At 36.9% G+C, this 26,620-nt stretch overlaps 2 protein-coding genes and 2 long non-coding RNA genes across 12 annotated transcripts in view; 1 reads left to right on the forward strand and 3 right to left on the reverse strand.

Annotated features, from left to right (window-relative positions):
- Positions 1–19,698, forward strand: part of LOC122531555 (kinase D-interacting substrate of 220 kDa) — a 32,817-nt gene extending 13,119 nt beyond the window's left edge. The window contains exons 3-25 of one of the 5 annotated variants that reach the window (XM_043659573.1): positions 2,939–2,940; positions 6,289–7,854; positions 10,650–10,781; positions 11,079–11,177; positions 11,264–11,362; positions 11,576–11,773; positions 11,934–12,032; positions 12,219–12,515; positions 12,702–13,077; positions 13,179–13,343; positions 13,431–13,638; positions 13,717–14,139; positions 14,226–14,448; positions 14,531–14,710; positions 14,803–15,262; positions 15,323–15,488; positions 15,583–16,057; positions 16,143–16,316; positions 16,387–16,534; positions 16,642–16,763; positions 16,865–16,870; positions 17,006–17,120; positions 18,521–19,698. In XM_043659573.1, the coding sequence (XP_043515508.1) occupies positions 6,334–7,854; positions 10,650–10,781; positions 11,079–11,177; positions 11,264–11,362; positions 11,576–11,773; positions 11,934–12,032; positions 12,219–12,515; positions 12,702–13,077; positions 13,179–13,343; positions 13,431–13,638; positions 13,717–14,139; positions 14,226–14,448; positions 14,531–14,710; positions 14,803–15,262; positions 15,323–15,488; positions 15,583–16,057; positions 16,143–16,316; positions 16,387–16,534; positions 16,642–16,763; positions 16,865–16,870; positions 17,006–17,120; positions 18,521–19,284 (6,450 nt within the window). In that variant the 5' untranslated portion in view covers positions 2,939–2,940; positions 6,289–6,333 and the 3' untranslated portion in view covers positions 19,285–19,698. Of the gene's footprint in view, positions 1–2,938; positions 2,941–5,316; positions 5,442–6,288; positions 7,855–10,649; positions 10,782–11,078; positions 11,178–11,263; positions 11,363–11,575; positions 11,774–11,933; positions 12,033–12,218; positions 12,516–12,701; positions 13,078–13,178; positions 13,344–13,430; positions 13,639–13,716; positions 14,140–14,222; positions 14,449–14,530; positions 14,711–14,802; positions 15,263–15,322; positions 15,489–15,582; positions 16,058–16,142; positions 16,317–16,386; positions 16,535–16,641; positions 16,764–16,864; positions 16,871–17,005; positions 17,121–18,520 lie in introns of those variants that run through there. The other 4 variants (XM_043659572.1, XM_043659575.1, XM_043659577.1 and 1 more) reach the window with 4 other exon arrangements.
- LOC122531577 lies at positions 1,804–4,815 on the reverse strand. Of its 2 annotated transcripts, XR_006307314.1 has the most exons (4): positions 4,561–4,813; positions 2,861–3,032; positions 2,699–2,789; positions 1,804–1,889 (listed from the first exon to the last, which is right to left on the reverse strand). It is a non-coding gene; the product is annotated as an uncharacterized LOC122531577 (long non-coding RNA). The 2 variants fall into 2 exon arrangements; XR_006307313.1 differs by having other exon boundaries at positions 2,699–3,032; positions 4,561–4,815.
- Positions 9,987–11,159, reverse strand: LOC122531579. Its single transcript, XR_006307315.1, has 3 exons — positions 11,027–11,159; positions 10,546–10,742; positions 9,987–10,292 (listed from the first exon to the last, which is right to left on the reverse strand). It is a non-coding gene; the product is annotated as an uncharacterized LOC122531579 (long non-coding RNA).
- A 721-nt stretch (positions 19,699–20,419) lies between the features above and the next one.
- Positions 20,420–26,337, reverse strand: LOC122531559 (band 4.1-like protein 5). 4 transcript variants are annotated; one of them, XM_043659587.1, is made up of 8 exons: positions 26,272–26,337; positions 25,643–25,966; positions 25,111–25,258; positions 24,783–24,959; positions 23,995–24,696; positions 23,469–23,902; positions 22,635–23,057; positions 20,420–22,393 (listed from the first exon to the last, which is right to left on the reverse strand). In XM_043659587.1, exons 2-8 carry the CDS (start codon positions 25,829–25,831, stop codon positions 22,262–22,264), a joined length of 2,205 nt encoding a protein of 734 aa, XP_043515522.1. In that variant the 5' UTR covers positions 25,832–25,966; positions 26,272–26,337; the 3' UTR covers positions 20,420–22,261. The 4 variants fall into 4 exon arrangements, with proteins under 4 accessions (XP_043515522.1, XP_043515521.1, XP_043515523.1 ...); XM_043659586.1 differs by lacking the exon at positions 26,272–26,337 and adding an exon at positions 26,036–26,238; XM_043659588.1 differs by lacking the exon at positions 26,272–26,337 and having other exon boundaries at positions 23,995–24,342; positions 24,412–24,696; positions 25,643–25,831.
- Positions 26,338–26,620: the final 283 nt, after the last annotated feature.

Raw genomic sequence — 26,620 nt, forward strand, 5'->3', positions numbered from 1 at the left:
CATACCAGATCTGTGTAAGTTGAATGTAACTGAAGCACAACGTGAATGATGAAGATACGTCAACGATATTGCACATTACATTTACGAGGGAAATATCGTGTCGGTTAATTGAATAAAAAAAGAAAAAGAAAAAAATATTGAAACTTGAAGGACAATCGCAAAATTGCAAAAGTATTATGAAATATTTTATTTTCTGATTCGTTGCAGACCATATGATGAGGTATGATCTTCCTTTCAAAAGGATAGAGAGAGGTCTGCCCAGAGAAGAAAGTTTTCCAGAAAGTCTTTGGGAGAGAGAAGTGCGAGAGTTACGTGAGAGCGGGACGAGTTTCCAAAGCTCGGAGACAACCGGATTCTCGATATTCAATTTCCACAAAATAAAACGTCGATTCTCGCCTGGTAATAGCTGGCGAAAATAGAAGTGATGATGAAATCAGACGACAATTTTCCGTAGGAAGTTTCACAGTCCTCCAAACATTGATCCCCGACATTGAATATCTGCGAGGAACGATTTCTGTGGAAAATATGGAGAATTAAGAGATTATCTGTTAAATAAAAGGTACGAGTTCTTCACGAGAAGAGAGACAGTTAAATTAATCATTAAGTGAAACGATAGATTGTTTAGAAACTTCGACCCAAATTATTTAACAAATCTAATAAAAAAAGAAAAGAAAGGATTCTTATTTCGAAGAGAACTTGTGAGAAAAAAGAAAAAAAGAGAATTCTCCATATCGAATTCTTGCAGAGAATATAAGAGACAATTATCTTCAACAATTAAAACACAGTTGAATCCCCCCTCAGAGATTCGATTCGTTCTTCTATCTCTCCTGCGTTGTTGATTTTATTTGCTTCTCGAGCTACTTTCCGTAGATATGAAGAACGAAATGGTGAGGGGCAGTCAAGAGTTTACTCGTGTAAAACTTTTCGTCCATTGATGTCCATTGCTTCCAGATACATTCGTTAGAGCTGTCTCGATTAAGTCATCTGAAAATTGGACCGAAGTTAGACCAGTGTGGATAAAATCAAGTAAATATTGCAAACTTGTCTGACTGACTGTACATGTTTTGAACGTGTGTACCAGATTGGTTGTTGTAAGAACATTGTGGAAAGAATTAGGGATTCTTATTAACATTCTCGCCAACAAGAAGCACAAAAATTTCCTTGCTGCAAAAGTCTGAGAATCGTGGGATAAAAGATTGATTTTCTGAAACGAGACTAAGTGAGATTGCGACGAGGAGAGGTAGTAGTTTAACGTCAACGTGTGAATGCAATCAGCTTACTGTTGGACGACCGTGGTAAATCGTGCTAACGAGAAATAAATTGCTGTGTATTGTGTAATTCGTAACACGTGCGAAGTTCGTGATTTTATTGGAAGGATGCACGTGGTCCAAGTGTCGCGCAAAAGGAAACAATTGGTGTTTAGTTGATTTAGGTGGAAGTGAAGAACATTTTTAATAGAAAGTTTCGAAGAAAAAGAAAAAAAAAAAATCATTGCCATCTGTTACAGAGAATCAAAACAGAGTAACAAACTACAGAAATAATCGAGAATTGGGTGAATTGTCCGAAAACAGAAAACAATGGGGGAGAAGAACAAAATTTGTAGAAAGTGTGGATAAATTGCACCAAGTGAATCGAGGGTGTAGAGCAATGATGCTGCAGGTCGTATCGATAAATAAGTGAATTCAGTGTTTCAACGATGAGACTCCATCAATCTAGACTATGAGAGTATTTTCTGATATCGATCTGGTTTCCATGGAATACACAAATGAGAGCAGTAACTTGTTAAATTATAACAAACAAAATGCGGCATCCTTCCCGTTCCTTTTCTCGCAAGGATTGGCTCGCAGTTACGGGTCTTTTTCATCTTGCCAACAGGTGCTGCAAACGATCTGGAACAGAAGCAAACAGGTACAGAGAAAGAAATCGGATAAAATGTAATTTAATCTCGTTCAATCAACGAATAAACGTCGTTAATTTCCTTTCTTCTTTTTTTTTTTTTTTTTTCATCGACCTTAGGAAAGTGTAAAATTGTATCCCAGTTGGATTTTACTAATTTTTCAATGGACGAACTATCAACCCAATTCTAACTGAGAAGATGTTAAAGATCATCCGCGATCTTAGCGAAACCTCTGAGAAGAAGAGACAAATATTATGAAGAGATAAATCTTTGTTTGCACTCGTTTTATAGATTGAACGCTATAGATTTGCCTCATAGCTCGCAGAGGTGAGGCACAGGTGGATGAAATTGAATTGAACGAAACGTTGGCCTGGACAACGTGCCAACATTTTTCAACGTGACTCGCGAGATAAATGACAGATGCAACAGTGTCTCTTCGAAGATATGTTTCCTTTACACCTTTGGACCGCGTTTGATCTCTTCAATCAACGCGATTCAACCGCCGATGAATTTAGAACGACTAATTGCGAGACACGTTTATTCCAAGTCGCGTTAAATTATAGCTGTCCGGGTTTTGAACGGTGTACAAAAAACGATTCAGACACGTGCGACTATTGTTATTTTAGTTTCAAGATAAGGGAAGTAATCAGAGGTATATTAATTACAAGTTTTTTTTTCCAAAATCATTTCCGGTAAAATTGTCGTTATTATCGCTCGTACTATTAAAATACTTCAAGGATTACGTACGCTCGCGTTTTTCTAATGCTTGCAGCTGCCCGATAAACGCAACCAGATACGTACTAATCTTCGTTGCTCATCAGTCAGTGACGTTGGAACATCTTCAATTCCTCGCGACTTCTTGTCGCCTCCCTGTTCAATTCCTCGCAATCAGCTGGAGGAAAACGCGAGTAAATAATCGTTTTACGACATCTATTATTAGATACGTATTGTTAGTATACTCACATATACTTTTACGTAATTACCCCGATAGTAATTGAATCGAGAATTTGAAACAAGTAATTAGTATTAACCAGAACATAGGCGTTGTCTGACCAACTACTGTCTGATATCACTTCTCGTTCTGCTGTATATGTATATACATACTTCAGTTAGGTTACTATCTTATATCTTCTTTCTGAAAAAAGGTAAATTGAAGTTTATCACAAAAATTCATATATACTTTTCTCAGCAATAGTTTCTCCGTGATATGTATATAATTTCTAATCCACGAGAGGAAGGAATATTCAGATAAAATCTGATATATCATAGAAACTGATTGTTCGAAATCAACGGATCTAATCATTGTTCAGAAATATTTTTCAGAATTATCGTTCAGAAGGCCAAGACTGACTGACAGACTGTCGTATAGTAATTCAGGAAGAAGATGCTTCTAGCAGCATCTTGCTTCTTTTTATGAGCCTTTGCAAACGACTTGGTCCCGCACAATTGATTAGCCCGTCGAGTGCTTTAATTGGCCCCAAGTGCCGCGAGTAGCGCAAGGACGCGCAGCCTCTCCTCGTGCAGCTCTATCTAGTAAAAGAAATATTGCTCTAGCTGAAAGCCTTGCGCGAACATCGTCGTTTGAACCTTAATTTGAGACTTAGCCGGTGCAATTTTTCTTTTTTCTTTTTTTTTTTTTTTTTCTGGAAGCTATGTCGTCGTTGGTGCACGATGAAAAAGAACATCAAAGGCGGTTTATGGATAGGTTGCAAGGTTACGGCTGCGCTTATCGCGGAATGCAAACTAATGAAAGAAATTCATTGTTTGGCGAGTTTATGACTGTTCACAGCGTCGTCATTTCTTAAATGTACCCCGGGTTTCCTTATCATGAGACACGGTAAATTACAATGCAAATGGTGATTCGTATTGTTTCAGTTTCAGCAATTCATATTGCTTCGCATTTTTTTTCGTTTCTGTGTATTTTATTCTAAATTCGTTCTTTCGTTCGTGACCACGTTAAGATTATGTAAAATAATTTATTTATTTATTTTTTTTTTTTTTGTTAGAGATATCAATTCTTTGGAAGTTATTATCAATTATTATAATTTGTGACGTTCTTGAGAATTTAAGAAAATATGAATTCATACTTTCTCGTGACTGTTCGAAGTTTATTATTCGCGAGAAATCGTAGGAATGTTGTTCAAAAAACTGTCTAATTTTTTGGGTGAATAAATTAGAGTACTTGACTCGTTGATCGTTCAGTACAATTTTTAAGGCACCTTAACGCGTTAACGTTTCGAATGCGATGAAACTTAATAATGATGGTACGAACACACATTTTGTTCCTTTTGTATTAAGAAATACAAATACTGAAATGGGAATTTTGTGCGTTTAATAACAAAGAAAAAACTTCTTCTTTGTCTCTGATCCATCTGTTAAATTGTCAACTGTTCTTTACAAAAATCCTATTCGATAAAGTCAATTTATAAAATTTAGTTCGTTAAGTTCTTATCATTTTTTTTTCTTTGCTTCTGAACTTAAGTGTTCGCGATAGATATTAATTAGTCGAACTGTCTTACAATCGAGACCAAATTGCTGTCGGAATTCTTTAGACAAGGCAGAATCCCCTAATCAGGAACTAAGATCTCCGCAATCAACTTAAATATTAGCCGATTTGTAATCAAATGAAACAAACGTAGTCAGCCGTAAGTCACTAAATTTACCAGTTACGTCACGGGAAAGTATCGCGCCTTCAGCGTAACGATCGTCACGTTTCTCCACCGATCCTCTGGGTGTTGGTTCTTTCTCAATCCAAGGGGATCCTCCCTCGCCTCGTTCCACGATTAACGTCCAATAAATATTTGCGTCGTGATGACGCGCGTCAAGATCTCTCGATTTTATTAAAACACGTCGCTCGTCGTCTCCTTGGAAACAAAATCCGACAGAAGCTGAATTTTCAACACTAGAACCTACCAAAAATGGTCAAAATGTTGACCATTTGAATGTTTTTGTTAAACATTTTATAGATATGAAAGGAGGCTTGAACGATCCTTCATAAAATATACATAACTAAAAGCTTGTGTATCCTGTTTTACTATACAAACACTTTTCTGTTTCGTACGTTTTTTAACGTGCCTGATGGAAATTTTATGCTTCGGTCGTCGGTAATTCTAGTCTAGTGTTAATTTCGTTCTCGCAAACAGGGACAGCAGTAGGGAGAACAATTTCCGCGAGATACCGCCGAGATGTTGCACGCGCGGACACGATTCAGGCACGATTGTGTACACGACTTTAAAGATCCCACGGTCGGGATATATAAGTGTCGCACGATTTGCCAGACGATGTGTTCTTAAGCGATCTGCTGGCGTCGCGGATCGCACGCGTTACAGTAGATCGTGTGCATCAGAGAGAGAGAGAGAGAGAGAGATAGAAAGACAGAGAAAGACAATAGAGGCACGCGTTGTTTTCTTTTTTTTTTTCTTTATCGATCCCGGAAGATTTTTTTCGGTGCCAGTTTCAAAAGCAGAAGGAAGGAAGAAAGAGGTGGAAAGTGATGACGACCAGAAATTTGGAAAAGATGCTCAGGCTCACTACCTTGTCGAGGGTCTGTCTTTTACGGTATATTGGATATTGGTATTTTAAGTCGATCGAGCGATCGTGTTTCGGAAATGTGTAAAGTTCGCTGAAGATAATTCGTATTATTAATTTGTATTATATTAATTTGTATTATATTAATTTGTATTATATTAATTTGTATTATTGTTGAACGGTACGTGGCTTTAACGTTGACGAGACGGAGGATGAATTTATCATCGATTACAGAGGACGAGCTCCGATCGTATTTTAAAATTGAAGCTCGCCGAAGATAACTCGTTATGTTATTTTGACCGTAACGTGGCTCGACGTTGACGAGACGGAGGTTGAATTTATTATGGATTATGGAGAACGTTCGATCGTATTTTAGGTAACACGCAGAATTCTTTTCATCGTACCCTCTTAATTCTAATCATTCTTATATGAGGCTATTTTGTATATATCAGGCATTTTATTTCGATTTCGAATTTCGTACGAAGTTTGTACGACGTTGTTGATAGTTCCTTTCTCGAAATAGGCTCATTTTAATCTGATTTCATGCTGCCAGTTCGTCAGTTCGATAAAACAGGTCGAACAAGAACTCGTGACTCGCTCGTAAAAGCTTTTAATTCGAGAGCGAACAATTTGAATTTGCATTCTTCGAGCTCGGCTCAAAACCAGGAAGTCTCGACTCGGCTTCCTTCACTATTGTCTTTATTTCTGTCGAACGATGCTCGAACATTTTGTAGAAAAATGTTCGGGCTTAAGCGACGTGGTTTAAGAAAAGAAGACGGAGCGCTGGCATTTGGACGAATGCCTGGAACCTCCGGAAATGAAATCCTGTGCGTTTTTTCATCATCACGTGTTTCATCCTATAGTTTATCTCGTCGCGTCGTTGAGGCAAAAGTCGACGAAAGAATGCCATGCAGAAGGCCAAAGACGATCGTGTCAAGATCACGACGCATCATTTTCGGATCAGCATCGAGGAAGAAGCGGACGAAGAAAACGGGGAGGTGGAAAGCCCAGCCGCGAAACCCGACCGAAGGATCTCCATCACGATCGAGGCAGACTCCGGTATAGTGACACTCGCGCCGCAAGATGCGGAAACGCAGTGTCTTTCATCTGCCGGCGAGCAGGAAGCCGCCGCCGCAGCTTCGTCGGAGAGGCTTCGAAGAGCTTGGATCGAGCAGGAGAAGAAGGTGCAAAGCTTCGAATCGAAAACGTCGAGGAACTCGGACGACTCACAGTCAGACAGTCGATCGGTCAAAGAAGTAGATTCGAGAGGACCGACTGGCCAGAAGAAGAGCAACGATGAAAACTTGTACGACGATTCGGAAAGAAGAACTTCCGAAGAAAGTCGCGGGATCTTTGTTACCGGTGGTTCAGTTTTGGATCGAAATTTTGGCGTTCTCTGTTCGAAGATCGACAAAAATTCCTACGAATGTGCAAATTCTACGAAGAAATTGGAGCACGGTGCGAGTTCCCTTCCTTCTGAGAGATCGAATCGTTCGGTATCGACGCCCAAGTGCTACATCGAGGAGTCTTTGTCGCCGTACGAAACCTCCGGCGATTTGCAGAGTGATCGAGACGCGCAGTTGCGAAACTTACGATTGAACGAGAGGACACAACAGTCGGTGATAGCTGCGGAAGTCGAGGAAACCAGGATTCTCGATCCGAGTAGTACAGTTGCTCCTCCAGGAGGAGTGTACGCCTCCCCTCTTCTGATCAGACGACGTTGCAAGCTCGTGTCCGCGTTCCTTAAACGTTCCTCCAGCCTGGAAGACGTCTCAACGAAAAAGGTAAACGATCCTCGTCAAACGCGGCGGGATTCCGTCAGAACTAATAATAATAATAACAGGAACAACACGAGCCATCCTAGAGATTCAGAGAAGGAAACCCAAGTCAAAGAGCAAAGAAGATCGACGTTGCCTATGGTCCACGTGGATTCGGATTCAACCGACGCGCCAAAGACTCCCAGCTATCGGAATGTTTTGTCAGGGACGAGCGTCAATCCCATCAGGAGGCCCAGCATAACAAGCATGGCAATTTGCTCGAGCTTAGCACCGAGCTTGGTCAGTGCTTATCCAGGCATTCCGAACTGTTTGCTGCCCGCGGAGAAAGGAGCCGAGTCGTCGAACAATAGTTCGACGACCATCAACGAACAAGCGTCAGAGAGAAGCGGAGCGATCGGTCTGAAGCTAAAGTTGCCGTTTCTTCGACTTCACATGCCTGCTCAGCAGCCGGCCACCGACTGGGAGGAGGTTAAGGAGGAGAAGGAGGAGGATCCCAACCGTCATTCACACCATCATCATCATCATCATCACCATCATCACCACGTGCTCCCGCATTTTCATGTACCCACGTTCACGTTCACACCATCGTCAACCAGCGACGGTGAGCCTGGCCGGAGGTTCAACTTCGGAATTCGCAGACACTCGCTGACGGTTAGTCGATGATGGATGGATTTTCTTTTTTTCTTTTCTTTTCTTTTCTTTTTCTTTTTTTTTTTTTTTCATGGGTGTTCATTTTTGTCACAAGGGCAGAGGAAGAAGCTGCTTTCATTGAATGGAAACGTCGAGTGAACCGCCAGGCTTTCTCCGGACCTCCTTGGTGTTTTAACTTCCTTCGTTTGCTTGCTACTGCTTCCTACGAGTTTGATGTATTTCTGATTTTAAAATCACCTTCTTTTAGAAACCGACAGCGGATGAGTATGGTGTTATTGTGACATGCAAGATGCCTCGAGGGAATTTTTTGAGGCACGTTCAGTTTCAGAATGAGCCAAGTTTACGCATTATCTGGCAAGGACATTCCATCAGTCATTCATTTAAGCGAAATGTTCATGTAAAATCTTGGAATACCAAGGGTGTTAGCGGTCATTAATCATCGTTCCTAGTTTCGGAACCTTTAAATGGTAATTTCGTTACAAGCTTCAGTCGTCATTGCTCGTTTCTAAATTTCGGCACAGCACAAAGTTTCTTCACAAGTCTTCGTTGAAGTGATAATTACTGACCATCGTGATTCATTTTACTTTTACGCTTTTTAAAGCGTTCTTATTGCATTTAATCACCGAGATATCTTATCTGTTTGAAAACTTTGCAACTTGCACTTGCCAAAAGTTGCACTTTATATATATATATTCTTAGAGAATTTTCTCATGAATTTTATTACTACGAATAGACGAGTACGTTGTGCAAATGGCATATATGATACTATGAGTTTTAAATGATTCAATATAGATACAAATTTTTATACTGTACACGTTCATAAGGTTTCGTTGGTTGTCCCCACTTGCTTAATTTATTATAGCTAATTTAGATAAAACGCAAGCCAAGGTTTAATACTATCATAAAGTTTTAGACGGTGATTGTCGTAGCTAGAACTTTTTTCAAGTTTTTAAATGATAAAGAGGAAAATTCGAATTTCGAGGAAAATTTTTTAAATTTCCTGTCTTCTCTTTTCTATTTGTATAGTGTTCTTTTTAATTTTCTCTTCTTTTCTCTAATGACTAGAGAAGGAGAAGAATATTTGATTCAGTGTCGCGCGAGTTATGGAACGCCTTGTACAATAGGATTTCGTTGGACTCGGTTAAAAATCGATCACGTATCAGATTCTCGTCCGTGAATAAACGGAGTTACATTGAGAACATGATATGAAACACGCGTCAGGTGGATCCCCAGTAGTGTTTCCAAACGATCGAGGTGATTCGCATGAAGTTGATTAAACCTATGTGTGAATGGAAATTTACGTTTACCGAAACAGCATTAACAGCTTATTACTTTTACTAGTGTTCTGCCCTAGGATGTGAAACGATTTCTTGGTACGTCTTTCTTTCTTTTTTTTTTTTTTTTGCTACATTTCCTCACAAACTTGGTTTCAACAGTTTATCCCGTAATCGTGTTAAAGATCAGAGCTTAAAAATGTTAATTCGTTTTTACGAATGTATATTTAACAACGCAGCTAATAGTCTTGCAAACAAGCTTCGTGTTTCTCACATGTTGAAGATACTAATTGTTCGCAAAAAAAAAAAAAAAAAAAAAAAAAAAAGAAACTTTAATCACCAGACGAAATATTTCAGATGAATTTGAAACAGGAGATACAAGTAGGATATTTTTAACAAATTTTTATTGACATTTGCTCTTTTGCCACTTGCCGAGCAAGAACACTTGGACCTGTGCGACAAATAAGGGAGGCTTTTGTTGTAAAAAAAAATTCTGCAACAACCATTCGCGCTTCCCTTTGTACTTTACACTCTTTTTGGTTGCTTTTCAATCAACATTTCCGCCGGTGCCGATTCGTTCTTTATCGTTGACCCACATTCCATTGTGTCCCTTTGAAATATGTATACATATACAACCTCTCTATGTACTATTGCCTCGTGTTCAGGAAATTATTTATAGCCACTATTCGTGTGTTTTCGCTAATCGGACAATAGAACGTTTCTCCACGATTCTCGTGCTCCAAATGAAAATTTTCTGTAAATTTCTCTCGATTATATCCGTGTGTCTTTCTTTCTTGGCGGAAAGATCGCAAACAATTTTCAACGCATTGAAAAGTTGGAAAATCGAGAAATTGAATAATTAAAATGTAATTAATTTAAATGTCGCGAATGTATCAGATTACATGTTATATTTATTATAGAATATAATAAATGTTATTTCCAGCAGCAGCAAATAAACGTTGCCAGCAGATTTCTCATTTTATCATTATTTTTCTCGGAGAACTATGCGTCAAGCCTATTAGTGTGAACTGTTATTTAAATTTCAAATCCAATTGCTGTCTTGTGTATTTTTTTTACCTTTGTTCGAGGCAACGTCGTACCTGTGAAAATTAAAATCTCGGAGTCGATGTTCCCTTCGATTCCTTCAGGGTGGAGTACGAATTCCTGGAAAAAAAAAGAAACGAATTTTGGCATGAAATTTGTAATAACAAACAATGGTAATAAAATTAAGTATTTTTTAACTAAAATAACACGTTCTTTTTGTGAATAAAACTGAATTAATAACGAAATTAAAGCTTAAGGAACTTTAAATTTCCTTCCAACGAAGAGGAATAAATATATTAATACTGTAACATTATTATATGCATAGTAGGAGTCGTCCGAGTGTCGATTTTCGCAGACTGTGCCTCTAACTTACTACGTGATTGTACTTGAACAGCAATTAATTCGCCAGACTTTTCAAGGTTTAGTCACAGACGATCTCTCGCCCATTTTTAACCAGTCGATTCCACTTTTTCACAGACCTTGCATCGGACTGACTCGATGGTATCACTCTGCTACCGAACTCTCGCCAGCTATATCACGGATGATAATCTCGCTGGTCTCCAAAACTTTCTGGAAAACAAACGTGTACAGATCGATGACCGGGACGAGGTAACGCCATTGAAATAATCATTTCGATTCGAGTTGAACATAACTACCCTCTAATTCTAATTTCGCTTTGTTGAATCTAAATTGTCTATTATTTTTTAAATTTCTATGAGAATCAGTCGAGAGAGAAGAAGTCAATCTATCTTTCAAGATTCAATCTATTTTTTTTTAGATTTGAGTATTATTTTTTATCGAGTTTCACTAATCTTGGCAGATATTTTCTGAATAAATTCCGCTTCGAGACTCACAATCAGTCAATCGTCAGATTTTAGATAGTTGATTTCGTTGTTCCTACAATAGAATGGTAGCACAGCCCTCATCCTTGCAGCAACTAAGGGAAAGATACACTTTGTGCGAGAGCTTATCAATCATGGAGCGGATGTCAACGCAGAGGATGGGGTTAGTATCATGCATCTTCTGTTGAATTTCACACGTACATGTTTTTGTCGATTTTGCGATGTCAACTTTCGATTTAATGTTTTCAGGATAATTGGACAGCGTTGCTTTGCGCGGCCAAGGAAGGCCATACGGACGTATGTCTCGAGTTGCTCGAACACGGAGCCGATCTGGAACACAGAGACATGGTAAGATCTTCCTTATAATACAGTGCCTTCACGAGTGTCGAGACCAAAAATGGATCCTTAAGAGAGGTGGTATAACGGAGTTACACCACCAAAAAGTGTGGTCACTTATTAGATGTAAAAGAGTTTCATTCCATTTTATGAATGACATACTTAACAACCCTAAGGAAATATCACGCAGTGATGTAATAAATAGAGGAAATATTCTATTTTCAGGGAGGGTGGACTGCACTTATGTGGGCGACGTATAAGGGTAGGTCGCCAACGGTGATGTTGCTGCTGACACGAGGAGCTGACGTCAATGCGCACGGAAATTTTCATATATCCTCGTTGTTGTGGGCTGCGGGCAGAGGTTACCCTGACATTGTTAAAGATCTTATTGCTCATGGTGCTAAAGTCAATGTCGGCGACAAGGTAATCTATATTTGCCTCTCCTCGCAGTTCGCAATACCTCTCGCGTGCCTTGTAGAGAGAATTGATCAAAGACAAAGAAAAGAAAAGAAAAGTAAATCGATGGCATGACTTACACCGTCAGAGAAGTATGTTTGTTAATGTTATCCTTTTTAATTTTTAGTACGGCACTACAGCGTTGGTGTGGGCGTCGCGTAAAGGCCACGTAGAAATTGTAGATACTCTTTTAAAAGCTGGTGCTAATGTCGATACTGCTGGCATGGTAAGACTTCAGTTTCCAAATCGATGATTATTGTTATTATAGAGCTAGAACTGAGAGAACATACGCTGTTCAGAAATGAAATTACAAATCGGTTATGTTATACCTAAGCACATCTTTTTGCATCTTTTGGCGTTGGTAAAGTAATCAATGCATTTTTTAGATAATTAATAAAACTTTGTACTGCAGTATTCGTGGACAGCACTTCTAGTAGCCACTCTCGGGAATCACGTAGATGTGGTGATACACCTTTTGGATCATAAACCGAACGTAAACGCGTTAGATAAAGATGGATGTACTGCCCTAGCGATAGCTTGCCGAGAGGGGCATCACGAAATAGCAAATGCCCTTTTGAATGCCGGTGCTTATGTGAACATTCAAGATAGGGCTGGTGATACGAATTTAATTCATGCTGTGAAAGGTGGCCATAGAGGAGTGGTAGAATCTCTTTTAAAAAAATACGCTGACGTCGACATCGCCGGGAAGGTATAATCAATCTTATATTACACTCTATGTATTTAATTTTTACGTAAATAAAATTGCTTACGTTGCATGTAAAAAAATTTATCACTTTATGTTTTGTGTTCCATTGCTCTTAGCAATGTATTTTGTATGTGCATCTCAAAACAACTGTATGATTAATATTAGGAATAAAGATATAATTAATTTTAGGATAAAAAAACTGCAACCTACATAGCAGTAGAGAAAGGCAATATATCAATATTGAAACTGTTATTAAATGCTAATCCAGACTTGGAAATTGCAACAAAAGACGGCGATACTCCGTTACTACGCGCAGTTCGGTCGCGAAACGCCGAGGTCGTACAATTATTGCTAGACAAGAAAGCCAAAGTATCAGCTACCGATAAAAAGGGTGATACTGTGCTTCACATAGCTATGAGGGCAAGATCGAAAGCCATAGTCGAAATATTATTGAGAAATCCAAAAAATAGTCAACTACTTTACCGTCCCAATAGACAAGGCGAAACTCCTTACAATATCGACATTAATCATCAAAAGACCATTCTTGGACAAATATTTGGTGCACGTAAGTTACTAATCAGTGATCGTTAAATGAAACCGATAGTTCATTTCCTCTTTCGTCTCTGTTGACTGGATATGATGGTAACGTTTTTAACTGCATTTTAGGTCGTCTTAATACCAATGAAGATAATGAAAATATGCTTGGTTACGACTTGTACAGTAGTGCACTAGCAGATATTCTAAGTGAACCATCTCTTTCAACTCCTATAACGGTTGGCCTTTACGCGAAATGGGGTTCAGGAAAGTCATTTTTGTTAAATAAACTGAGAGGTAATACTTGTTAAAGTTTACAAAAAAAAAAAAATTATGAAATTGAAGATTATATAAAATACTTATCAAATAAATAACGTTTTCCAGAGGAAATGAAAAATTTTGCTCGTCAGTGGATGGATCCAGTATTCCAATTTTCTTTCTTATTGTTCATAATAGTAACTCACGTATCTTTGTTAGTGGGTATTACGATAGGTCTTGCCCTCCAATCATGGATCGTTGGTCTTGCGTGTGGTATAAGTCTTATTTTTATTACGTATGCTTTCTTGATACTCGTCTGGTATGCCAACAAAAGGTAAAATTACAAATCTGAAAGCACACGTACTCCGTACGCTTTCGTGTAGTGTTTAATAACGAAATATTGAAATCGCAGATACGGCTGGTACTGGCCGTACAGCTTCACGGTAGCTCTGACCACGAAATTGAATTCATTGAAACTGCTGTTACAAGTGATTTTCTGTCATCCTCCTGGTGGTCGAGTTCACGACGGTGTTACTGTTCAGCCAATAAAGTTCTATTTCACTGATCAGACCCGAGTCGGTACAACCGCTGCCGGTGAAAACGCAGTGGTGCAAATGGTGGGATCACTTTACGACTCCATCGAGAATGACTTTGGTTCTCTGCCTACGCGGCTGTACAGAGCGTTCAGACCGAAACCAGATAAATCGACAACAACGTGGAAATGGAGGCATCTTTGTTGTCTACCGTATATCGTTATATTCGAATTCTGCTTTTGCAGTTTACTTGTTGGTATTTCTGTACTTACGGTCTACCTCATCGATATTTCTAGTAGCGAGTAAGTACACACAATCTCTCAGATAAGAGACAAAGAGATTAATTGTAATTTTACTTATTTATCTCTTTCAATTTTTGACACAGCAAACCAACAATAGAAAGAGTCACGGCACACATTATCATGATAACCGTTGCCTTAATACTAGCTATTAGTATAATAGCAAACTTATACACATGGAGTCGTACGTTGCAAGCACTTGTTTTTTCTCAAAGGCGGCATCTGCAGCGCAGCATTTCTAAGTTAGAGACTTTAAAAAGCGAAGGTTTTATACAAACGCTAAAAAGCGAAGTCAATTTAATGACAGAGATGGTATACTATATATTAATTGAATAATGTATTTTCACAAACTTGTTCTTTATACTTAACGAAATTTTTGTAAAATATGAAACAGGTTAAATGCCTAGATAGTTTTATGGCGCAACAAAGCAGATTAGTTATAATTGTGGATGGTCTGGATAGTTGTGAACAAGATAAAGTGTTGTTAGTTTTAGATGCTATACAAGCACTGTTCAGTGATAATGGTTATCCGTTTGTTGTTATATTAGCGATCGATCCGCACATTATCGCCAAGGTATCGTATTTCATTATTTCATTATTTTCGTAACAAGCAATACGGAAATCAGTTGTTTAGACAATTGTAAAATTTCGTTTCTCACTGTTTAGGCAGTGGAAGTCAATAGTAGAAGATTATTCACAGAGTCTAATATCGGAGGACACGATTATTTACGTAATATGGTGCATCTTCCGTTTTATTTGCAAAATAGTGGCTTGCGAAAGGTAAAAGTTGCTCAACAAACTGCCCAACATAGTAAAAAAACTGCGTGGACCGAAGCTGAGGAGAGTGTTAATTACACCGCTACCAGTACAATGCATCACTCTGTTTCGAACAGAAGACTCAGCACAGAGTCCGGTATAATGAACAGCAATGAAAAATTGAAACCACAAAGTAGAAAAGGCAGTAGAAAATTAAGACTAAGCGAGTCAATCGCGAGCAGTATCGGTAGCAATTTGAATCGACTAGGCGGGGCACAGGATCTGAATAAAATGCTTCTCACCGACGATTACTTCAGCGACGTAAATCCTCGTAGCATGAGAAGATTAATGAACGTCGTTTATGTCACTGGTAAGAGAAACGTTAACCCTGAGACTGCTCATTTCTAATATACTGCACGTCTTTTTCTAGGGAGGTTGTTAAAAGCATTCCAAATCGATTTCAACTGGTATCATTTAGCTAGTTGGATCAATATCACCGAGCAATGGCCGTTTCGAACGTCTTGGTTAATTCTTCATTACGATATGTATGAGGATAGTTTAGATGATTCCATGTCGTTGAAAAGTCTTTATGATAAGTACGTTTTTTTCTTTCTTTCTTTTTTCTGAATAAACATTTTGCAATCTTTCGAGCAGTTGCTTCATGTTCAATGTTTCTTTCAAAACCATTAGAATACGACCCCAAATTCCAGTACTTAAGGAAGTTCAGCCTCTGTTAGAAATGGATCGAGATGAGCGGAAACTGGATATTTTTCTGACGTTTCATCGTTCTAGTTTGCTCGTTAGCGATATGAAGATATTCTTGCCGTTTACAATAAATCTCGATCCTTACATTAAGAAGAAAATAAAAGAGGAGCAACAGAGTATAGAAGAAGAAGCAGCGCTTGGTACGTACAAACAGTACACACCTTGGACTTTGCACAATAATGGTCATGAACCATGGAGTGCAAATAAAAGTGGATTACCAAGCCGGGCAATGAAACTTGTTAAAACGCCAAGTTTACAAGGGCACGTACCAGTGCCGTCAACACCATCGTGGGTGCAGCCTTGTATACAGCCAACGTTTGATTGGCAGACCTCAGCATGGGTACAAATGCCTCCGATGGAACCGACAATTAAACCACTCTCTGCAACTACAATGTTACCGGTATATACACGTGTAAAATGATGTTATAACGATACCATTGCTACTATAATATTGTTATATAATTTTCCTTTTTTTTTTTCCTTAGTCCGAAATTTTGGAGATAAGGCTTTCATCTTTAACAGTAAATGGAATTTGCGATCTCATTGATAGGATCGAAAGTATAAATCCCAATCAAGCACCACAGTACAAACAAGTTATTAAGGAGAATAACATTAATGGTAGAGTTTTATTACACTGTGATTTACAGGAGTTGAAAAAGGTAAAATTTGCTTTCGATATTGTAAATTACAGGTATCATGCAGTCTCGTAAATAATTTTCTTATTTACAGGTTCTTAAAATGGCTTTCGGAGATTGGGAGTTATTTCGTATGGTGATTGCGTCACTTAGAGAATTAGAAGTTTCGTCATTTAGCACGCACGAAGAAGGCCCACGGAGTGTTCGATTCACCGTAGGATCGGAACAAATTCAACGAAAAGGTGCATATAAAAGTGATTTGAATAAATGATGATACATCATAAAAACACCAAAATAACAAATATCAAGTGTATATATGAAAATTATGTTTCTTATTATTTAATTGTAGATCATGCTTTGCAAAGTACTTCGATACGTGTGCCAACGCTTGTTGAAAAAGACAAGGGAACATCGAGAACTGATGGCCCCTCTAGGCGAGATCAGACAAAACAATCAGTCATGGAAAAGCAAGTATGTTTTTTTATTCCATATGAATCAAATTAAACGTTTGTATTCCAGCAATTAATTAATTAACAAAGTATTGTTCCCATTACAATTCTGCTCGGTTTTAGTTCCAGGTAAGCGAAATTGTATCTAATATTTCGTGTTATTTCTTTAGTAAAAAAAAAAAAAAAGAAAACACTCGAACAAGTATTATTAATCCAATATGAAAACATCGAGTACTGTTAGAAATAATTAATGAAATATTTTAGGTAACTTTAGAAGAACAGATGATATGCGGTGCGTTACAAACTTTAAATGAAGAAGCGTGCGAGGATGTATTAGATGTGCCATCTTCTGCAGTGGTACCATCAGACTCACTCGCAGGTGAGCCCTCTTCCCTACCACTTTCACTGCCTCTGGTTATAGTTCAAGAACCACCGCAACCAGACCAAAAGCGTGACACCGTACTAGAATACAGTACAAATTTTTGATGAATTTAAAACAAATACAGTTATGTAACTCGATCATGTATCGTGTGTACAACATCGATGACTCATCGTATTCGAAGATAGTTATATAAAACTCATCATCCACAGTGTTACAACCTCCCAGGAAAATTTGGTCAATATAACTGTTGTTTAAATGTTTCTTACCATATATATATCCGTATATAGATAAAATCGTAGCAGTATTACAAATAGATAAATGTATCTACATACAACGGATAGTCAATAAAAATCTAATTTATTTATATACATATATATATATTTTAAGTATAACATATATGATAGAGATTAAAGGAAATTATCACACCTTCATTCTAATCTTGATTCTGCATGTGTCAAATTTTTGGAAATGTGCCAACGCGTTACGAGAGATTGAGACGTTATTATAGATAAATGATATAAAATGAATGTTAAAAAATGTCATTCATTGTAATACATAATATTACTAGGATAGTGATTTGAATGTATGCGTTATCATAGACATAGTAAGAAATATCATTTTCGTGCAGTAATTTAATATATTAATGATACGATTTATGAAAAAAAAAAAAAAGAAAACTATCATTTTGTATTCCTAAAATTGAATACTCTTGGATTCCTATGAATACTCTTCGTATTCCTGTCTCAAATAATTTGATGCTAACGTTTAATTGTAGATTCATCATACATTAAAAATACTGTACACATTTGTAAAACAGACTGTGATAATTAGTTGTTACTGTCATTGAATGTTGGGCGAATATACTTCTTTTTGGGATGTTTATGCTGATAGATCTTGTATATTTAGAAAGATAAGCTTCTATATGAGAACATTTTATATACCAAAGTGAAAGGCTATGATTATATTTTCTTCTTTATTCGTGTATTCTTTGGTATTGTATTTACAATTACTCTAAATGAATGAATTGTTGGACAATTATACTACAAATGCGAATGGCAATAAAACTCTGTTGGAAACTTGAAACGATATTATCTTTCTTAGACTAGATCTATAAGCTTGTGTCAAGTGCTTTCATTTTATATCATTATTCGAAACCACAATTCGATATTACGAACAATTAAATCATCTCATTAAAAAAAAAAAAAAAACAAATTAATTTATTAACCAATCATGTTTCATTTAGGAATCCTCTTCTACAATTGCTTGATGTTTCGTCATATTTGCCTCTTAACTTATGATGAACTTTTTAACTTACGTTCAATGCATTCTGCGCAATAAAAAAAAAAAAAAAAAAAAAACGAAAGAACAGCTGGATAACACGAAGAATTTGTTTTTAGGACCCATCTCGACGGCTTCTCAGGATACCGATTACGTGATTCTTCAACCCAATCCTCTCCTGCATTGGGTACCGATCAACGACGAGCCAGAAACATCAGACGACAGTTCGTTCGAGTCGACGGTTCATCTTCAACGTACAAACTCGCAGCGCAGTATTACGTCTCAGCTTAGCATCAGATCGGCCTGTTCGTTCGGGCGCAAAGAGCTGAAAAAGAGCGGGGGCAATTCCGCAAGTAGTAGACCAGCGTCGCTTTTCGTGTCACCACCGCCTTCTCCTAGACCTGCCTTCAGATCCAAGTCGACGGATGAGAACTACGTAGCTAACAATATACCTATGAAATCGGCCATCTCCACGCCTATTAAGAAACGACGCTCGACGTCGACTTTAAACGACGAGATCGTTCTGTCGGTTCCCGTTCCGAATTCCAGCTTGGAGAAACTAAGCAAGCTGAAGGATCGTCTTATGGGGACCTTGCCGACTTCGCCTGCCCCGGGCGAAAGCGAGGACGAGTCCACGCCGTTGGTCTCCGAGTTATCCACCCCAACTCACTCGCAGTCGGACAGCGTGTTCAAACATGACTGTAGCGAGGAGAACAGCAGCTCGATCTCTTCGAACAAAAGTTTGCCGCGCGACGGGGAACGATCTGTCGACGTTGTCGATTATTCTGATACTGTTAGCCTAATGGTGCGCGAGTCCTCGCACGTACATTTCCTGCCGCGTCAAGACGCCGAGGAATGGGACAACCCCGAGACACCCGTTTGATACCATCTGCCACACACCTGTTAGCCAGTCTCCTTCATATGCAATAACGTATGACGAAACAACATTAAGTATAGTGGTACTTAAGTCAGGAAGCTTGTGATATATATATTTTCAGAGAGGAGGATAGTTTGAGGGGCAGCGTTTGAGAAGTTATCACTTTGTAAATGAGAAAGTGTGGAACTTTTTAGACAAAGCTTGACTCGAAGATGCTCGTGTGCATCGGAAAGAATTTATTGAGAGAATATAATATTATAATATAGAGTCGAAGAGAGAATGCCTTTTGTGCGATTATGCGTGTGATATGTTTGAGTTCATGAGTTGCAGAAAATACCATCACGGTCTAACATTCCTTAGTATCAATTTTAATGCATTTAACAAGACGCCATCAACTTCTTCTTCTTCCTCCTTTTTTTTTCTTCTTTTTTTCCTAAAGAAACTGACACTGAAATGAAAAATGGTTTTTTTTTATCTCACAATATACGTTGAATGATTAAATTAAATTAATTTCAAAGCGAAAGCAGTATTGAAATTCGATACAGATAAATAAATTTTGAATATTTTGACATGTTGTATGTATAAAACAACAAATTACATTTGACAAATCCCACTTACCTTGTACCAAGTGGTATTGATTTTCAACATCAGTGTTAATTGTCAAACATGGTGTAACAATTAAATAAATATTGCTAATTTAATATGATGATTGATATCACGTGTTAAAAAGATATTTTATGACAAATATTGTGTTAATGAAATATCTGTTTTCGCACTACTTTCGTCTCCGGAAGCTAGGCAGTAGAAAATCATCCTTCAATTTCTGAAAGGCCATTGAAACTATATGTATATATATACATACATATATATGTATTTCAAGGAAGAATTCATAGTAATTTTAAGTTTTATTATTTGAGTACTTAAATTTTTACTGAAAATTTTTTTTATAAATTATGATATTTATATAATATATTTACAATTATAATGTTTATATTAGCTGTTATATCATATGTGATATTACAATTCTAACGAAATTTTATTCTTAGCTTTATCTTGCAAGATTAAGAGGGTACTATTTTATTTTAACATTATTTCCTGTCTAGTTTATAAAATATATAGAAGAATGAATATATCTTCGAAGAATTTTCAACATGACTTTTTAATAATACTTTTTTATTACAAAGCAAAAAATTATACATATGTATATAACAGTGTATGTATATATATATAATACTTTAGGACGGAATACATTAGGGTATTGGTTGATAGCAGCGTTGTAAACACAATATATATATATATATATATAAGATTTTCAAATAATAGTATTATATGTACTTTGCTTACTACTATTAAATATATTTAGTATATTTAGATACATAGAACATCGAACAACGCCTTATTCTACTTTTATAAATGCTCACATGTGGAATACAATAAGTACTTTAACAGCCTTTTGCGTAATTCAAAATAAATCCTATTTTTTCATAACTTTTGTTCTCACAAACATAACGTTTCATATATAAATACGTTACACATAATAAAACCATCGTAACTATCAGATCTCGGTATGTATGAAATAATATCTACTAACAACCTGATCCGTAGAGTGGTTTTCTCGCTCCATATTTTTACACCACAGATTTTCTTCCTCCGAGTTACAATATTTTTAGTTCATTGTATTTAAAAAGAAGCAGTTCTCATAAAATACTGATATGTTAGTTACACATATTACAATTACAAATACAATAAAACTATAAGAGGAAAGAAGTATTTTGGCGGTTCAATATATTTATGACATGATAAAAAATAGAATATAAATACATTGATACAAATTGTAAATCTTTTCTATGGAGAGTGAAATGTATTAATGTTTGCTCGTAATTTTTTATAAAATTATAGGATGATAAATAAAAGAAAAAAGAAGATAATCTCCTATAAAATAATTACATCTATAATAATGTACATATGTTCGTGAATAAAGGTATTTTCAACAATGAATCGCCGATAGGAATGAGCATAAAATTTCAATAAAGACGTCTTCCTTTTTTCCTGTTATCAAAGGCACTGTGACAAGTAGAAAATGTCTAACAGATGTTTAAACGCGTCTGTAATTAAAACATCTGGGCACCTGAACTCTAAGTAACGAAATGCCCCCAATTAGACATAAATACAATTAGATGACGAATAAGTTAGTTCGATAAATTTAATTTTTAGGAAGAGCACCATACATTATTTTCTTCTAATGTACGTGTGTATTCTTATTATACTATAATAAGATACAAGGGCACTTAACTCTGTTAAAATTGACTATGTTATAGCAATAAATACAGAACACATATAATTTGAATGGCAGAACTGAATTGATAATACGTTAAATTAAAGTAATTACTGATAAAAAGCAGGCATAAAAACATAGAGTAACATTTTTATAAGTACTGTACTTATATCTATGTATGATTTGACTGTATTGTTTCTACTGTATTAATATATAATTTTTACGGCATTAAATACTAATGCAATTACCAAATGGTATATTATACGTGTTGAGGAAAAATTTCCTGCACAATCGACAGCTTCGTATACATAAATTATGCCACGTAAAAGAAGTAATCATTCTCAATTAGAAATTTTTTTTATACAATTTATATGTTTCTTCGCCGCGTGAAGAATCCACAGATCAAAATGAATTAAAGTTAAATAAAATTGATTACTTACATGAGTGCAAATTATTCATATAATTTGCAAAAAATTAATAATTGCTAATTGGTCCCAGTGATATATATATATATATATATAATATTTAAAAAATTATACTTTCATTTTGCTATATAACTTCTTTTCCTACTTAAGACAATATTGTACTCCTATAGGCACTTTAAGTAAGTCAGTATATATCGCAAGGAAGATCAAATTTAATCAACATTTCTGTTTAGGAATCATTATTTTCGAATTTTACTTTCGAATGTTTCGATGAATTAATACTTTAAAGTTGTGTCGTAATTACAGTCTTCCTCGTAATCACTGTATGTTTAATTGGGGTTTGATCTGTCGTTGTTGTTTGTGATGGATCGGCTACTAACCAAGGGCTGATATCGGAAACGGCCGAATTATCATCCTAAAACCAAAGAAAAGTATTATTTATACGATACAGTAAATATATAAAAGGAAGATATTTCAAGAAACATATATTATAACAAATTTTTAGCGATTTGTCGATATTAAATTTTACCGATATCCAAGCAAAAACACAAGCCCACATTTACATACGAATTTACACAAACTAAAGCATACTGGAACAAATATAAGGACATATTACAATAGCTATTATGACAAGCGTTTAAAAATGAGCCTCACACCTTGTGAGTAAGAGTCGTAGTAGTTGTTTGTATCTCTTCAGTTTTCACGACTCTCGCTCCGTTTTTCTCTGTTTCCACTTCAGCTTTCTTCTCGACGATTGGTTGTATCTCTTTAAAGGGATTGGAAAGCAAGCCCAAGAACGGATTCGAATCTATGAACGGGTTTGTATTCGCTTTCTTTTCCTCCTCCGTTTTCGTATCCTCGGTATTATCAGAAACGGTGGTGACTTCATTGTTATTGTCGCTTGTAAAAGGATTGAATGGATTCTGTGACTGATTTGAAACTTTAGGATTTAGCTGCGTCGTTTTTTGCTCGATTTGTCCCCAGCTATCCAAAGAAAAGTGCGTCACGGTCACGTTGTCCTCTGCAGATGGGTTCATCATCATGGCCCCGCTCACTGACAATGTCAACTTGTCCCCGCCCTAAATGAGAAATAACAAGCAAGAAAGCAAACAAGTCACATCTAAAGCATCAGAAGCGTAATAACAAAAACAGGAACAAATACCGGAGGACGATAAAACGGAACACAAAGAAATAAAAAGTTTAAGAGAACATCGAAGTCCATAAAGTGAAAGATCACTCGCATATATGTACAAGTTTTTCAAGTCTAGTTTAAATAGTTTGTTTCTTAATGTTTGATTGCTACAGATATACTAATTTAAATGCCAAATACTATTTCTCTTAAAGCATTTAGTCAAGAAACGCAAACTTCAGATTGATCAACGAATAGCAATCTAAAGAACAGGACAACTTTCAACAATATGAATTACCCGAAAATTTATTTCAATATATTACAATATAACGAATTTGTTTGAGAAATTCAGTTTTCTTACCACTGATACGATTGTTGCCGCGTCAGAAGGCTGATTGTTCTTCGCGATAATCGAAGATGCATCCATAGAAGTGATCGAAACCAAATTTGAGTTCTTCCCTTGTTCAAGAGACTTAGCTTTTAGTATATTGCACTTCAACGATTCCGGGGGGATAGGCGTACGCGGTGGCAGTGAGGAAGTACCGCCAACTTGATTATTTGGCACTAACGACGTTTGATTGGTCATATTTTCGATGATTAAACTCGTTTTCACCGGTTCTGTTTCCTTCTCGGTGTTAGCGACTGCCGTCTGGTTTCTAGGCTCTAAAGGTTGTTGATCTTTCGCCAGTGATTTTAACAAGGAATCAACCAATGGTGAGGACGTAGCGTGTACGCTGGAGTCCGACGATTTCGTGCTACATTGACTCGGTTGACGTTGCAAAGACTCCTCTTCGTCTAGAAAAATTTATCAAGATTATAAAGTTTATTCTACAGTAACGTTACTAACAGAAGAAAGATATTCTTTTTTTCTTTTTTTGTATACTAACTATTAACCACAGCGGGTGGTTGCGGTTGCTCCACTTGTTGACGTTGACGTTCTCTTAAAACGTGGCTCTGACGACGGGCGTATCTTTGACTCGGCCGTCTTTCAAACTGCACCGTTCTACGTGCACGATTCAACTGCGTGGTCTGAAATTCAGTTTTGCCGCTGTAACGGAAACGCGAACCCATACGAAAGAAATTCTGACGTCCGCTGGCACCCTTGACAGGGGCGCGTAACCGAAAGAAAGCGTGATGCTCTACGGCACATTTCCACAAGTGTTTGCAAGCTTTTTCATTAACAAGCCTGAACACAAACGTATGTTCCTGCTCTCCTCTTCCTTCGTCATCTTCTTCTACAACAACTAATGTCAGTTTCTTCTTTTTAAAATCTAACCGACCGATCTTGGGCCAAAAGAATAAACCTATTTTCTGCGTGCCTTCAAAGACCAGAATTCCTGTTGGCGTCAATCCCAAAGAATATTCGCACGCATCTTTACCAAGAACCGTGTGCATATCTACGCCGTACATGTCCAACCACTTTGCTTTACTGAGGTACGCCGACTCAGCTTGTGCTGGACTAAGACCGGAACACTTGGCATATTCCTCGAGTATTTCAAGCTCCATTTGCTCTGTCTGTCCTGGCACGAATCTAAATTCCGACACTGTCGCTGCACTGTGCGTAGCAGGGTCATAATCACCAAGTTCAGCTAAAAGTAAAAATAAATTTATGTCAAAAAAAAAAGAAAAAACATTGAAATTCACATTATCTTATTACTTATTGATTATTTCCTACATTGAAGAGCTAAAGCTGCCAACTGTACGGCAACTTGATGAGGGCAGTGAAGTTTTCCTTCTAAAACATCTTGCTTTAATTGCAGGAAGAACTGGTATCTTGTTAATTCTTCGCGCAATGTGTTGGGTTCCGACGAGTAGAATTTTACCTTGAGCCTTAAGGTATATGGTGGTCCGACTGTATGAAATATCACTTGTTAACAACATTATGAAAACGAAAATTTCTTAACTTTGAAGAGGAGCAAAAAAACAATGCATTAATCTCAATGAACAAAGAAGAAGAGAGAAGAAAATTTGCGTAAATGCATACAAAAAAAAAACAAACGTACTTTTTACTTGTTTCTTTATCGGTTTAGTAGGATCCAGCCAATGCTGAACATTATTGCTATCTGTATATTGCAGTCCAAAATAATCTTTCTCTATTAAGTCTAAGCTATAAAATACTTGTTCGTATAGGTCACTAGCCAATGCTTTTTTCTGTAACACAAAAACATCAAAATCTGTAGCAAAAAGATAGAAGAAAAGTACAAAATATTATAGAAGTTTGGTTACGCAATGTATCTCAAAGTTAGATTGATCCAGAAAGAAAAAATCAAATTACAAATTCCAGAAGACATACAAGTAATAAAAATTGTCTTTTTTATTTAGTTTTGTAGCTATACCAGTACTTTCTCGGGTTAAACAACACTGAAACCAAAATAAGAACTCAGCAAGAAAATATCATTGTTTCTCATTCCCTCTGCATTTCTTTTCGTTTACATTGATATTCCTGCGTGAAAAAAAACTGAACATCGAACATCATTCCCTGAGGAAATTTTCAGTGAATGATCCATCAAAGATCCAGTAAATCATCCCACTTACTGACAACTCTATCGGCAGATCCGTGCCATCGAGGAGAACGACTCTACACTGAACGACGTTCTTATTGCTGAGTAATCGTTGATTCTTTATTTGGGACGACGTAGTCTGCCCGCTGACACTACGAGCCCTGCGCCGTGACAGAAATCTTAGCATCTTATTCGACATACGTTGACAAGTCTGGACTGGCATCCACCGAACAACATATATTGACCCTAAACGCTACATTCCTCGTTCGACACGGATGTAACGCTTTCTTATGATGGATTGCGTCGGTTAATACGCCCACTTGTGAACCACGTGTGAACACGCGTAACCACGTCCAGACTACAGGGAAATTAACAGTTATTAAACGTGCATGTTGAAAATTAGATTCAAAGAGAGATTTTCTGTTACGTTTATGTTTGTTGATTAGACATGATGGGCCGCAAGTTCTGTCCAAGCCTATCCGGGAAAGACATATAGTGTATGTACATTTCTCGTTTCCACCATTAAGTATGTATACCATAGACTCGACATGCGTGTAAAGTTTTATATCTTATGTTGTAAATTATCAATTTTAGATACTACGAAGAAATTAATAGTTATTAATGTATATTGAGGATTAGATTCAAAGAGACATTTTGTGTTACATTTATGTTTGTTGACTGGGCATGGTGAGCCGCAGATTCTGTCCGTCTATCCGAAGAAAATGTATAGTGTATGTATTTCGCAGTTTCACCATTGAGTATGTTTAGTATGTATAGATATGTGTGTAAAATTTCATATCTCATGTAAAATATTTTCTTTGATCTTTTGAGATTTACTACGACAGAGATGGGGATTACATTCAGTTGAATTATGACGAATTGAGATAAATTGGAATTCAAACATACGTATATGAATGGTTCATAAAAGGCTTAACTAATTAATTATTAATTCTTTAATTTTATGGAGATATATGAGCAAAGTCATAAAAATGTTATAAACTAATAAATGTGA

This window comes from Frieseomelitta varia, unplaced genomic scaffold, assembly GCF_011392965.1.
Source record: "Frieseomelitta varia isolate USP_RPSP 00005682 unplaced genomic scaffold, Fvar_1.2 scaffold_405, whole genome shotgun sequence".
Taxonomy (NCBI): domain Eukaryota; kingdom Metazoa; phylum Arthropoda; class Insecta; order Hymenoptera; family Apidae; genus Frieseomelitta; species Frieseomelitta varia.